Source organism: Kogia breviceps, chromosome 7 (assembly GCF_026419965.1).
Source record: "Kogia breviceps isolate mKogBre1 chromosome 7, mKogBre1 haplotype 1, whole genome shotgun sequence".
Classification (NCBI taxonomy): Eukaryota; Metazoa; Chordata; class Mammalia; order Artiodactyla; family Physeteridae; genus Kogia; species Kogia breviceps.
Window position 1 is genome coordinate 8,723,917 of NC_081316.1, and position 15,424 is coordinate 8,739,340.

The window sequence follows — 15,424 nt, forward strand, 5'->3', positions numbered from 1 at the left end:
TGAGCTGTGCTTCTGGGCTTGGTTCAGTGACTCCTCACAGCTGGGACCCCTGGGGCTCCCTGAACACATCTAAGAGCCAACCTGGCTTCCTCGGTGGTGAAAACGCTCTCACACAGAGCTGCCCTCCTTGGCAGTGAAAGGGCCGAGTCCTAACCTCTGGACTGCCAGGGAATTCCCCCCAGCCTACTTTTCTTCTGACATGAGTCTCTGAATTCTGTCTTCTGAGCTGACTCTCAGAGGTCTTCCCAGCACCTCCCCACCCCACCGTTTGTAGGGCTGATCTATGAGATGGAAGTGAGCAAGCAGCCCCTCACATCAATCTGGCACTTCATACCCACCCTGGTTACTGGTGGGGGGGGCTGGCTGGGCTGGCAGACAGCCAGAGGCACAGGAGCAGCTTGGGAAGGGTGGCGGGTCGGGGAGCAAAGCAAAGGAGAAAGGAGCATCTCACTGCTGGGAGGGTGGGGTGGGGACCAGGCTATCAGCCACTGAAATGGCTCTGTATATGGGTGGAAGGGCCAGTGGTCCGTCTCCTCACCTGTCCTAAGAATTTCTGTGCCTGGAAAGATGGAGTGCTTCCTTAGGCTTTTTTCTACTGTCAAGTGGGGTTTTAATACCTTCAAGAGATGCCCAAGGAGCTTGTTACCTCTGTCTTTGTGCTTGGAGAGAGTGCCAAGGCTAAGACAATGGAAGAGAAATCAAGAACAGGATTGAAAGCACAAAATGTGGTATAGCTGCCTGTGCCTGAGACATAGGCAAATAACCACCTGTTTTGGAGGGAGGGCTATAATCTTGGTCCAGCTGGCTGGCTGGCTGGCTCATGTGCCCTTGGGAATGGGTGTGCCAGGGAGCTCCGTCACACGGGGCCAGGCAGCGGGCAACAACCCTGAGCTTCTACTTCCCTATTTATTTGTTCTCCTCGTTCTAGGCCGGAGATCACTCAGAGACTGTTAAAAAAGATGTACATGTTCTCACTTATCCTCTCTCATTTCCCACTGTATCAATCACCTGACCCACCTAAATGCCTCAACATGATCTAGAGCTGCATTCTTCACCTGAAGTCTTAAAAGAGTTACAAAATTATATGTGTGTTCTTGCGGTATATTCTTCTGTGGAAGAGAGTATGTTGCTTTCATCGGAATTCTAAAGGGGTTTTTGATTGAAAAAAGGTTAAGAATCAGCTACAGGAAAGAGCTCTGGATGGGAAAATTAGGAAGGCTCATTTTGTCACTGATCTGCTGGGAGACTTCGGGTGAGTCTTACCTTACTTACCTGAATATTGTTCATCGTATTTCCTGCCTAAAGTACAGAAATGAAGGTGACTGAGAACTGGAGAAGCTTTGGACAACTTGGGACAAAGTCATGTCCATCTTAATTTTATATGGTACCCTTAAATACTGGCCCTAAGGTATGGGGCGTTTACCCACATTTATCCAAGAAATCAGAAAAACGGCAACACCAAAAAGGCAGGCTCAACTAGCTCTCTCTGAGTCCAACACAACTTGGTCTGTGATGGGGTGCTGTTTGCTGTGTCAAACATTAGTGCTATCTTGTCATGGAAGAGACTTGAGCTGCTGGTGGGTAAGAGAACTCCCCAGGCAGCTCAAGATGGCTCCAGCTTGCCGAGACGGTGGATGCTGAAGATGACATATGGGGAGAAAAGAGAGGCCAAAGCCAGCTTCATGTCTCGCTGAGATGTCTGTGACTCACACCAAGTATGTAGGCTGGGGTTGCAGACATAAAAGCCTTGTGGGGCCATGACAAATTGGGAGCAGAGACACTGCCTCCGTAAGAGCAGATCGCTTTTGGAAGAGAAGGGGCTGGGCATCTGGTTGGGACAAAGGTTAGTAGCTGGAGCCAGGGACAAGACAACAATGCTAAGGAAGGCTGTCTTGGAGAAACAGGAGAAGAAAGGCCTGTAACTACAGTGTTGGTAAGAGTGAAATTACAATCCAGAATTCTTTTCCAGTTTTGGGAAAGATGCCTATTAGAGTCCTCTTATGAATTTCTAAGAAAAGAGTAAGAGGTAAGGTAATGTGCTTTGGGGAAAAAGAAATCGTTCAGGGAAGACTGATCCTGAGACTACGGACAGGCTCGGGGGAGGGCGGAAACAGAGAGACCCAGCGCCTGGGTTAACAGTGACACAGCCGTGAAGGAGGCAGGCTGTGCTCTGGAGAGGCACCAGGAGCTGGTGAAAGGGGCTCTGTGGACACGGGGTTTGAGGAGAGTGTGGCTGGCAGAGCCAAGCAGGCTCCCAGCTCCAGGAGCAGCTTGACGAGGTCAGGCTGAGAGAGCAGCTTCCCTTTGGAATGGGCTCCGAAAATTCTAGGTGGAATAAAGGAGCTGTCATCAGAACCAGGTTTTCTTTCTCCTGGGCCACCGACCTAGCTCAGCTGACAAGGGCTCCATCACCAGTCCCCTACCAGGCCACAAGAACTGACCCAAATACACACTTTAGGAAGAATCACCATGGGCCCTATCAAAAGGCAACGTGGACACTCCCAGCAGCCAGAGACCCTACCAGACCAGCCACACCGTGCGTGTTCTGTGATCTGCAGGCTACCCTTGGAGAAGACTCTGCACAAAGTGAAGGACATTAGGATGGCCTGGAGGCAGAAGTGGCATTTAGTCGGCTGGAACCCCGCAGTAGCCCACGCAGCAATAAGCGTGATCTGCACTGAAGTACAGAGTTTCACTCTCCCCACCTGGCTGGGTCTGGAAATTGATAACAGACCTGGCTGATTCCCAGGGTCTTGAGTGAAAGGATGCCTGAACGGACCTCTCTCCTCCAAAAAGCCAGAGGAAGGGGAGAAGCGGGTGTCATCAGGACTTAAGGCAGAGATGCTTTGGTTCCCTGTTGCCTCCTACCCCCTACTTCAATCAAGACTAGTTAATTATCATTTTTATTCTAAACTAAGCTTTTCAATCTGCCTTCACTATTATGAGCCAGAACCCCAAGCAGAAAGGAAAACAGGCAGGACACAGACAGAGCCAGGCTGTCAGAGATCCACAGCTTGACAAATTAGGGCTTTAACAAAATTCTATTTCCAATTTTGTTTCTTAAGTTAATGTCTATGGCATTTACACAAACCTGAGACCACCTGTTGAATTTTTCAAAAAGGGTTTAGAAAAGAATCTTTGATACCTATGCTTTTGCCTGCAGGAAAACTTTACTATCACTAGGAAACCAGGGAACGAGGGAAAACAAAGAAAAAAAAATACTGCCTTAGATTTAAAAACAAATAACTATACCAGTCTTTTGAAGATTTTTGGAATGGAGAGCTAACCTTACCATCCCCTAGGTGAAAAGGACACCTTAAGGAGTGACGCCGAGAACGAGTCAGGCTCTAGCAGGATTCGAATTTCCCATCTAGAAGACCCCACCTCAGAGGGGGTGGTGGTGCTGGGGGTGTGATGAATTGGGACATTGGGATTGACATATATACACTAATATGTATAAAATGGATAACTAATAAGAACCTGCTGTATAAAAAAATGAAATTCAAAAATTCCCCCCCCAAAAAAGACCCCACCTCACTGGCCAGATCCACAGGTGAATGCTGATGACTCCAGTCCTCAGCCTGGATGACCCCCTGAGTCCCCACCCCGCCAGCCCCTTGAGCCACTCACTCTGGTCGGCAGATCACCAGGTCTCCTTTGTTGGTACCATAGGCCAGGCCGAGCCCTGGCTCGGGCAGCCACCGGGCAGAATTGATGCTGACATGTCTCCGCTGGTCAGCAGGCATGGGATAAAGGACGTTGAAAACTCTCTGGGTGAGGGAAAAAGAGGGAAGAAAAGAGAATGGGAGGATAAACAGTCTGTTACCAAGAATAACAAAATCCAAGGGGAACAAAGTCCCTCCTATAGCCTACAGCAAGTTAACTAACCACAGGGAAGAAAAGAGATGGTTGGACTGGGAATGGGATGACTCTTAATATATATGTGAGAACCTGGGGAAGCACAGGGGAGGGTGGGACCCTCTTACTTCAGGTGAGGGCTAAGGACTGTCAGGAAATACCAGGGGCATACTCGGACCCTTCTGCATGAAGCTTCGCTATGCTCGCCTCACAGCCTTTAACATTTCTCACTTCATCGCTTTTAAGGTAACCCCCTGGGAAGCCCGATGCAGAGCCTAGCACACCAGGAAGGACTGCCCCAAACTTTCCTCTGACCAGACAAACCAGTGAGAGCCAAGCTCCACTGGAAGTCCTGTTACCATGGAAATCACAGCACTCTCACTGCAATAGGGAACTGAAGGTGATAGGGGGGCGGGAGGGGGTGATAACATCAAAGAACATTCTTAATTCATCTAATTAAAAGCAATGTTAAAACTGCTATTGTTAAGGAAACCGAAAAGGTGCAATAAGATGTAGGAAGCAGGGCAGAGGGGAATCTTGAACACACAGGTATATGATTTCTTTCTAGCTTATATAAATCACCATTAAACAGATCAGTTCCATTTTTCAAAGGGAGTCTCCTTTCATTAGTCTACATCTTTCCAAAGCTACTATTTTCTCAGGGGGCAGCTTAGCTTGTCTCAGGTTGGGATGAAGGTGATATCTGGTTACTGATCTGCACAATGTTCCAGAATTGACTTTAGTCAGAGCCAGGGGCAGGGCAGTGGAAGAGTGAAGGGCATAATTTAAGAGTTAGAAAGATCTGGGTTGGAGTCGGGCGTCACTGCAGAACAACTTCTCTGGATCTCAGTTTAAAAAGAGACGCACCAACACTCAAATAATAGGGGAGGTTAAAAGAAATGATGTATATAAAATGCCTGACGTGGTGCAAGCTCATAAATGGTAACTCTTGTTATTATTACCATGAACCTGCATCTGGGGCTTAAAAAAAACAACAAAAAACAAACAAGAAAAACACGTCATCAGGCCCTATGAAAAGGACGTGAGGCTGAGAATCTATAAACTGGAGTTTTAGTCAATACAATGTTTTCTCTTTTAGCCTCTTCAGGTTTTTATAAAATAAGGATGAACTTCATCTGTCTTTACCTGTCCCTAAGGGTTGATGGAAGGGGAAAAAATGAGAGAACAAATGAGAGTGTGATTTAGAAAGTAATATTAAAAAATGAATTTAGAGCAGTATAATAATAATAATAATTTTTCTGATTATCCTGATGAGAGACCCTGCTCCCCCAAAAAGGTAAATATTGCTGAGCTAAGGGTACATGCCATTTACAGATATCACGTGATAAGAAGTCCTGCATTTGGGACCTTGCTCACATGCCTTGGGTAGCTATCTGAAAGGCCTTTACCAGGACAGCGTCTGGACTAGAGAAGACAGCGGCATGTGTGCTCAATGTAATGACACACACACAGAGAATCCTGTTATAAAATTCCCCGGCTTTGTGGTGCTGAGAAACGTGCCTGGGCAGCTTACAGCACACTGCTGGAATGGCCCTGTTATGGTCCTGAGCTCGAATGGGTCTGTTACAAATATGGAACTGGCTCTGGTTTGAGGCATAAGACAGACTGCCCCAGGGCGCTGCTGCATTAAGAACCTCCTACCTCCTATGCCCTCCCTATCTGACTCAACTCCAAACGTAAGAATTAACCAGGGCTCCTTAAATCTTTGGTCTGAGGAGACTACTGAAAAAGAGCCCAGTGGAGTTTATGAATTTCTAAACTAGTTATCCAGTGCTTGCCTGACCTTTGGATAATCCCTTCCTTACACGTACATATCTGGCAGGAGCCTAGAATGAATTCATGGCTACTCCTCTCCATCGGCCTCACTACTGGCTGACTGTCCACAGAGATGGCAATGCCAGTCTTTCTCCCTTTGCACCTAATCAACTCTTTTCCTTCAGGTCAGGGGATGGGTGTGGTGCCTTCATCCTTTCTCACAGAGGTTTTCACTTTTCCAGAAGATAATTAATGGTTTCTGTCCAACCTATCGGCTATATGGTTAAATACGACTTGATATACACATCAAAAGGACAAAGTGGCTGTGATCAGACAACTGTGGCTGGTATCACTTAATCTGCTGAATTTTTCTTCTCCCAGAGGTCAGATAATATAAGTTGGGGATATACACCCAGAGTTCAGAAGGAATGTGTGTTAATTTCAGTGGGTTGGATGAGGGGAGCCTTATTTTTCGCCTGTGGCAGTTCTAATGGGCTTCACGAAGAGTCTCCCCTAAAATCATGATTCATTATTGCAGGCAATGGGCCAGAAGGGCCAGAGAAAGTGGTCTTGCAAGAAGGGAGACAATGCAGTTAGTAAACCAAATGCTTTGAGGTTGTGCTGAGTGTTTTGACCACGGTCTCACAAGAATAAGGACTCTTTTCTAGAGATGTTCCAGACCAGGAAAGACGCAAACAAGCCTCTCACACATCACAAATTTACCTTTTATAGTCTGTCGCTGCAGAGGGATTAACAAGCAAATACTATCAATTTGCTTCTAAGTACAGGAACTTGCTCTGGGGACAAAACCATCAAGAAGCCAGTATGATGGGTGACCCAGCTTAGGTGAGACAAGGTCAGAGCGACTGGTGAGATGTAATTAAAGGCTGAGACCCCTAGGCCTTGCTGCACAGATATTCACAGCCTCCATGGCTATAGGAGTCATGGGGCATCGATTTGTCCTCCGACTCTGGCAGCTCCCCACCCTGCCCAAGTCCTTAAACGGTGTTGAAAGGGCAGCCCCCAAGAGCCCATCTCCTCCAGTGTGTGGGTGTTAGGCTAAATCCTGCTTTGTGGCAGGAAGCCAGAAAATGCCACGTGAAGGTCAGTAGCCTCCAGAATTCCTGATAAGCACTCGCTTACTTATCACACTCTAATGTGGGGGTGAGAAGGAAGGAGATGACAAGGAGATGACACAGAGGATGCAGGATGGGTAGGATCACTGATTTATAGGTTCTGAGAGGTCATCTGATCCAATGTTCCTATTTCACACATGCCTGGAACGAAAGGACCCTAGAGGAATGAGAATCTAGCCCATTTGGAAAACCACCCAGAGGTGTAGTTTCCATGCCTTTCTCTGGCTGAAGTTTAACAGCTCTGAAAGAACCTCATGGGCAGGAACTACTCCTCACAATTAGCCCTAGAGATAAGAGCGTACTGGGCAACAAGTCCCCCAATGCTGACAGATGGCTATAGCTCTGGCTACTCCCAAACCATTTATGGTTTCGGCCATCAGCCTTTCCAACCCAGTAACTGGGTGATCTGTGACTCTCCTCCCAGATTTCCATGGGGGCTAGCTCCATAAACCCAAAGTTCATCAGCACTGAGAAGAACGAAGATCCGGGACAGTAAAGGAAGCTCTGGTCTTTATTTTAAGGCACTCCAAATATATCTCCAGTAAAACCTTCCTTAACACTAGTCAGGTGACCAGAAACTCCCTGTCAGATGTTAAGGACAAAGCCGGGGACCTGACAAAAATGCCTCCCCCTCTCTGACAAAAGTGACACCTTATGAAGCTACACCACCAAATTCCATTATACTGGAGGAGGATTATCAGGTTCTGGGGTCCCTTTGTGGGGCTGGATACAAAGCCTGGCTGCTGATTCTTGTTTGCAGAGGCCTGGTTTCAACCTGTCTCAGGGGCAGCTATTCCCCGGTAGACGACAAATGCTGACAGAAACCCCCTTCCCCAGGCAGGCTGTTCTCACTTCTGTCTAACATCTGTGAAGGGAATTGGGATCAGTGAGCGAGAAGGAACACATTTTTTAGTCAGTGCAGTCTCAGTATGTCCACAGGGAATGAGTCAGGTCACCAAGATCTTTACAGTTCTAAGGAGTGGGAAAAGATAATTCCTCTACTTCAAGGGTCCAAGACAATCTCTTGTACCACTTGCCTCTATCCCTCAAAGTCTCTAATAGGAAGTAGGAACAAAAGAAAACAGTTCCCAGATCAAAACTATAAGGGTCTTGTTTCTTGTTCAAAGATAGACAGGAAGAGAATGAGAGGTAGCCAGGGGAAATCAGTGGGAAAACTTCCTCTCCATCCTTTTAAAATTTAGAGGAAAAATGTATTGCTGCCCTCAACAAGATGCTTTCTTTTCTACCGCATGTCAATAAAGCTCAGATCATTAGTCCAAGTAGCAAACTGCATTGCTCAGATCAGCCCACATAAGAAGCTAAAAGAAAAAAACTTTGCGGTTTTCTTGTTTACATTTGGGAATCTCATTATCTTTAAACCTGGAACCTTGTCACTGTGGTGAGAGGTCAAGGGCGGTAAGCAGATCTCCCTTGTTTTAACCAAGACAATGAAAGCTGGTTGAAGGAAGGGGACAACTGGAAACTGAGGCCAGAAGGACCATGAGAGAAGTCGCAAGCCAAAGGGGCTTTGAGGAAGAAAGAAACTGTGAGGAGAAATGCCTTCTGGGTCGTGATGAGAATCAAGGGAGGCTTTAAGCTTTTAGAGAGGGTTACCAGAGGAGAATTAACTCTCTGGAAAGAGGAAAAATTCAGTGGAAAGCAGATGTTAAGAGACAGCTGACCTTTTCATTGGAAATGGATGGCTACACATCTTGTCACAGGCTGAGAAATGCAAACATCCCAAAACAGGCAGGGGGAGGGATACTACAGTCATCCTTTTTTGCTTTTGGGTTGATTTGCTTAGATTCATCAATTACTGGAGTTTCTTCATCCCTAGGAAAATGTGATTGTTTTTCAGAAACTTTAATTTCTTTTACTGTCTCTAAGCCTTCTTTATATTCTACTTTGGAGTTTAGAACTCATAGAATATTGATTTTAAAGTGGTTATTTAAAAACAAAAATCGGAATACCAAGTTACTTTACTCTCTCCTCTTTGTTCAGTTGAAGCAGGAACAAATCTTCCTAGAACACTCTGGTTTAAACCAAAGCTCCCACAGCAGAAAAGAAGAGCAAACAGCTCCTTTTCTTATCTCTTGGGAACTTGTTGCCCTCCTCTGTTCCTGATAACCTGATGCCTTGTAGTCATTTCCAGCCAATCTCCTGTGATTTGTGAGACCTACAGACTTTGTCTTATTCACCTGTTCCCCTCAAAGAGATCCCAAGGACAGTCAGAGAACAAGAATTTTATTTTTCAATCAGCCTGATGCTTTCCAAAGCCCATCTCTGGCCATTAGGATCGAAGCACAGAGATTACTTCAGTTGAGAGATCTACTTCTGTGCTAGATCAAATAACGAGGCACTCAATGCTCCTGGAACTCCCAGAAGTTAAAATAATTGCTTCCTCCTGTGCCCACACCTACGTGCACAGCACAAGTTCTTGAACTTCCTCTGTTTTCTAAATCTCAAAGGAAATGGCCAAATGAGTAGTTGTTCTAGATATTCAGCTCAGATAAGGGAGTCTTTCAATATATTCATACACTTTACTTGATCCATATTTTTTTGAAAGAAGAAAGCTCAGGACAGGGATTACAATAAAATACTTCCAGCTCCTACAAATGCAGAAGTTGGTTCTCCTACTCTTTTTTTTTAAAAAAATAAATTTATTTATTTTATTTATTTATTTTTGGCTGTGTTGGGTCTTCGTTGCTGCGCGCGGGCTTTCTCTAGTTGCAGTGAGTGAGGGCTATTCTTCGTTGCAGTGCGCAGGCTTCTCATTGCGGTGGCTTCTCTCGTGGAGAACGGGCTCTAGGTACGCAGGCTTCAGTAGTTGCGTGACACGGGCTCAGCAGCTGTGGCTCACGGGCTCTAGAGCACAGGCTCAGTAGTTGTGGCACAAGGGCTTAGTTGCTCCACGGCATGTGGGATCTTCCCGGACCAGGGATGGAACCCGTGTCACCTGCGTTGGCAGGCGGATTCTCAACCACTGCGCCACCAGGGAAGCCCCTCCTACCAATTCTTAAAAAACAAAATGTTTTGCCTTTCACTTCTGAAACAGCCACTGGGAATCACTCACCATTTCTCAGTGCTGTGACTGGAACCCTGAGAAACTCACTGATACTGGGCAGAACTGTGGTCATGAGCAAGACGCTCTCTATTTTCATAAGAATTATATCTAATATTTATGTTTAATTACCATTTCCTGAGGCACGTGCTAGGCACGCTGATGGTGCTGGTAAGTAGGGGTGTGTGTTCATGTATGTGCAGGGAATACACAGCACACAAGACTTCAAAGCGACACATTCCCAGAACGAATGCTGAGTGCCTCCTGTGTGCCAAGCACAGTGAAGGCTGGGGATACAGCAGTGAAAAGACCCGTTAAGAAGCCAGGTGTTCAGCACGTATGCACCAGGAGAGCAAGGACCAGATCCACTCTGTTCAGTGTATTCCCAGACCTGGCAAAGTACCTGGCCCAGGGTAGGGGCGCCAATAAAATTTTGCTGAGTGATAAGAATAAAATACAGCATAGACTGTGCTCTACTAAGAAGCCATGGAGGAAAGAAAGCATCAAAATCGGAGGAATCTATCATGGAAAAATTCGCCTAAATTAATGGCTTTGATTGTAGCTCTAATGTTATTTTTGATTTTTTATTTTGCTCCCTCCCTTCTCTGAAAAATTGCATCAGAGACACCCCTGACTTCTCTCACACCCCTCCCCCTTTCCTACAACATGCTGAAGAAAGGAACTTTTTGAGGATAGATGCTTTGTACCACATCTCAGAAGTCAACTTTAAGATAATTGCAGCGGGAGCAGCATTTAATCAACTGACAAGCAGCTTTAAGAAAATTAATGAGGACAAAATCTTAGGAAGGAGTAAATCATTTCTGACAACAAAGCTGTCTCTCTTTTATCCCAATCTCCCCTTGAAGAAATAGTATCCTTCTAGGATACAAAAATAAAATATCTTTATTTTTGTTTTTTGCCACTCCCAAGCTCAGACAAGATTAAGAAGAAGCTCAGTTCCCTTAGATTGCTGGAGAATACTCTGGATTGAACTAGAGTTCTAGGTCACTTTTTTTTTTTTTTTTGGCTGCATTGGGTCTTCGTTGTTGCGCGCAGGCTTTTCTCTAGTTGCGGCGAGTGGGGGCTACTCCTCATTGCGGTGTGTGGGCTTCTCACTGCGGTGGCTTTTCTTGTTGTGGAGCACAGGCTCTAGGTGCGCAGGCTTCATTAGTTGTAGCATGCGGGCTCAGTAGTTGTGGCTCGTGAGCTCTAGAGTGCAGGCTCAGAAGTTGTAGCACGTGGGCTCAGTAGTTGTAGCTCACGGGCCCTTGAGCACAGGCTCAGTAGTTGCGGTGCACGGGCTTAGCTGCTCCGCAGCATGTGGGATTTTCCCGGACCAGGGCTTGAACCCGTGTCCCCTGCATTGGCAGGCAGATTCTTAACCACTGCGCCACCAGGGAAGCCCTCTAGGTCACTTTTGAAAACCAAACTTTTAGAATCTAGGGAAGTACTGATGACTGGATTTGATCACAGGCTAAATTCAGGGCAAGGAGTAAGCCACAGTAAAGATTATATGTTGAAGAATGGAGCTAGGACAAGCCAAAAGAGCCTATGCATGTTAGTTACATAATGCTGGCATTATGTAACTAATGACATAGTGCTGGCTACCCATCCCGACCCAGGGTCTAAGCTACCATTTAGTTGTGACTAATTTGAGCACATAGGCAAACAGGAATGGGATCACAGTTAAGAGCCTGAACAAAGTCAACTGTGGGCAGGTAAGAATTTTAATTAGAATTGGGAAAAAGGCCCCACAGCATTAGTCTTTAAAGTACCATCACTAGGATGTTAGCAAGACCCAGAAATGCTAAGGGCAGGAGGTACTCATCAATTTCTTAACTTCCTGAAAGTATGTGAAAGATCTGGTTGAAAGAGCCATAGAAATAAACCAGATGAGGCTCCAGAGACAAGGTGAGAGCAAAAAAGAAAACAACAAAGCTATACTGACAGATGAGGTCTAACTGGGATCCCCATGCAGTTGATGATTGGTTCTCAATCTTTTTTTTTTTTTTTTTGCCGTACGCGGACCTCTCACTGTTGTGGTCTCTCCCGTTGCGGAGCACAGACTCCGGACGTGAAGGCTCAGTGGCCATGGCTCACGGGCCCAGCCGCTCCGCGGCATGTGGGATCTTCCCAGACCGGGACACGAACCCGTGTCCCCTGCATCGGCAGGCGGATTCTCAACCATTGTGCCACCAGGGAAGCCCTGGTTCTCAATCTTGACTCAGCATGCAGACTCAACTGGAGGGCTTGGTAAAACAAGGATGGCTGGGCCCTACCCTCCGAGCTTCTGATTCAGCAGGTCTGGGACAGGGCTGAGAAGCTGCATTTCTATTAAGTTCCCTGATGATGCTGACTTAGTCCCCGGGGAATACACATTGAGAACTACTGGCCAGTTAGATATGAGTAGGTTGTAGGTCTAAAAAATATCTGCCTCCTTTTCCTGCTGCCTAGGACCTACTGAGAATGAGGGGGAATGCATATCTTTAGAGCTGGAGCTCTAGAGGAAGAAGGTATACAAGGGGACTGTCCAGTACTGAAGAGCAGAGCTCTCAGGGTCAAGAAGGGGTTGGGGGAGGCGGGAGAGAAGAGAGGAAGAGGGGGGAGAAGAAGGGGGAGAGAGAGGGGTGGAGGGAGAGAGGGGCAGGCTTTCTGTCCAACACCCCCTCCAAACTAATAATCTGTCTGGGTAATAGTTGCTCAACCCTTGAATACAGTTTCACCACATTGCCACAAAGAAAAAGTTTTCAATAAAACTGACCCTTAAGTATTGATGTTTGAGGCTTGGCCTTAAAGAGCACAATGCTGTCTCATGGAGAAAGGAGAGCTAAACTGCTTTCTGTCCTAGGGCTTCTTCTCCCACCCAAGTCCCTTGTCCATCACTTCTGTCCAAACTGCCCCAGCACTGCCTCCCCACCTACACCCACACCTCAATCACTGACATTTGCCCCCATTCCTAGGTAAAACAGCACTTATTACAAACTGGAGGCATAGTTTGCTATATGACTATTTCTGGTTTCATTAGTAATTTTATGTTTTTGTTATTATGCTTTCACTTGGTTACAACCAAAGTTATTACACTGTGCAAGTTGCCATAATTTTAGAAAATTAACCGCAGTTTTCTGCTACAATATTGTGCCTTGTTCCAATTAGAAAATGAAAGCAGAGAGAGAACTCAGGCAGTTTAGTGTTCTGAGATTCAGCAAAACTTCAGCTCAGCAATCTTTAAATGCCTAACTTAAAAAGCAAACAAATTAACAAAAAGTCCTACTGGCTCAAGTGTGAGGGAGTCACATGGCACATAAGACCCTGAGGCAGAGAGAGTAGCATATTCAGCCTGGAAGAGCCTCGAATGGACAGAGGGAAGGGGAGATAAAATATGTGCCTAGTCTTATTTTTCCTGATTTGCCAATGATACTAAAATTGGGAAGACTAAGCCTAGCCTTAGTAAGCAGAGATGGGAAATATCTGAGGACCCTAGATTCTAGAAACAAGGATAATAATTAAATTCAACATGGGGAAGAAAAGAATTCAGCACATAGAGATATTCAAGGGAGAACCCTGTAAAGCAACAACAGCTGAGAAAAATGGGAGGTGAAGCATGGACAGCTAAAAAGCTAAGAGTTTTATAGGAGACAGAACACAAACACCACTGTGTCTGCAACAGAATTAGCAAAGGATCAAAGCATCACACATAAAACCACTTATTAGGTATTTGGAGTTCATAAAGATGAAACAGACATGGTTCTACTCTCAAGGAGCTCATGGGCCAAGAGAGGAGAATGATGTAGAAATAAATAACTGCAGTTTGGTGTGATGAGTGTTAACACAGAGAGGGTACTAGGTACAGGGATGGCACAGGGGGGAGTGATCAATTCTGTTTAGGAAGGTTCCATAGAAGGGGAAGAGCTTGCAGGCAGTTGGGTTTCAGGGAGAAAAGGGCACTCCACATAAAGGCACCCTGGCAAGAGAGAGCCTTACTAATTCAGGGGGCTTCGAAAGTGGCTCAGTAGAGGTGGATAGAGGGTCCTTGTAGGAGACAGGAGGGAGAAGAGGCTGGAGATACCACACCTGGTCACCCACTTTCTGTTGCTTTGTATATAATGGGTCCTATCTTTAGGGTTTTTTCTTTAAAACAAATGCTTCATATTCCAGGCTGAATGCAACACGCATCTACATGTGTGGCACTAAATGAGGGACCCCGAGGGATATGCCCCTAAGGAGCTTACACGGAACCTAACTGGGTGGACTAAACATACACACCACACTGCTAAAGAAAACACAAAACAACACATAAACAAGTGCATAAAGCTGTAAGTGGCACAGCATAAAGTGCTAAGGGAATTCACAGGTTCTTAGATTGAGACAGAGCTTAAACACCATCTAATTAGAGAAGTGTTCAAATGCTCAACTCCCCTTGACAAAAACCTGGCCAAATGAGCCCCCATGGGATGTGGGAATAATCTCAGTCAGAAACTAGACGGGTTGAGTCCAGGAGGCCACTAACCCCAGGATGCCCAGAAGGCTTTTATGGCAACATAAGCAAGGATGGCTTCAGACAAGAAAGGGTCCTAAATAGAACATTTCTCTGCTAGTGAAATGGATGGAACAGTTAAGAGCATAGCAGCTGCCCAAAGTCCTTATCTTCCATCATGATTACAACCTCAGGAAAAGAACATTTCATAGTATACTATCAATCTCTTTTTACAGCTTGCGTCCTGAAAAATTTTAATAAAGAAGCATAAATATTTCATTGGGTTCTCTGTGTATCTCCAGACTAAAGGTTTCATGTTGAGGTAAGGAGTATTCAGTTTGGTCTTTATGCAAAGATCCTTTCAGGCCTCTGGGGACCCAGCTCATGATTTAGGGTATGAGAAATCTCCTGCCTTTTTTTTTTTTTTTTTTTTTTTGTGGTATGCGGGCCTCTCACTGTTGTGGCCTCTCCCGTTGCGGAGCACAGGCTCCGGACGCACAGGCTCAGCGGCCATGGCTCACGGGCCCAGCCGCTCCGCGGCATATGGGATCTTCCCGGACCGGGGCACGAACCTGTGTCCCCTGCATCGGCAGGTGGACTCTCAACCCCTGCGCCACCAGGGAAGCCCCGTCCCTGCCTTTTAATAGTCCAGAGCTTCCAAAAGTACGGCCTGCTGGTCATTACTAGGCTGGAGTCTTTCCTGGCTCCTTATGGGCATGACATCTCTGGTCCTGGCTGGGGGACCACAACCTTGTCCTGCATTACCCTGCCAGCCAGGCCTAGGAGAGCCGCCATACAGCGAAGCCACGAGCAATGCACTCACCCTCATGGAGGTCTCGCCACCATGGGCCTGTTGCAGCCTGAAGACCTGGGCCACCATGTGCTCCGTGGAGGGGTGCAGAAGGATTCTTCGTGAGGCCAAGCCCACCATTACATATCGACCCATCGGGGATAGGCTCACTGAAATGGCATTGGGACCTGAGGGCCAGAAAAACAGAGAGACATCTCCCAGAGTTCTTGCTATTACAAGGGAATAATTTTCCCTCTTAGTCTTTTCTCTTTCTCTCTAATCTTTATCTTTGTTTGGTCATCCTGGGGTTAATCTCATAGGATTGTAGT

At 46.2% G+C, this 15,424-nt stretch overlaps 1 protein-coding gene across 14 annotated transcripts in view; it reads right to left on the reverse strand.

The window, feature by feature from the left end:
• AMBRA1 (autophagy and beclin 1 regulator 1) overlaps positions 1 to 15,424 on the reverse strand; it is a 178,167-nt gene that overhangs the window by 14,025 nt on the left and 148,718 nt on the right. For all 14 annotated transcript variants that reach the window (XM_067037108.1, XM_067037109.1, XM_059068381.2 and 11 more), the window contains 2 exons: positions 15,129 to 15,283; positions 3,631 to 3,770 (listed from right to left, as the gene is read on the reverse strand). In XM_067037108.1, coding sequence (XP_066893209.1) covers positions 3,631 to 3,770; positions 15,129 to 15,283 — 295 coding nt within the window. The remainder of the gene's footprint in view (positions 1 to 3,630; positions 3,771 to 15,128; positions 15,284 to 15,424) is intronic.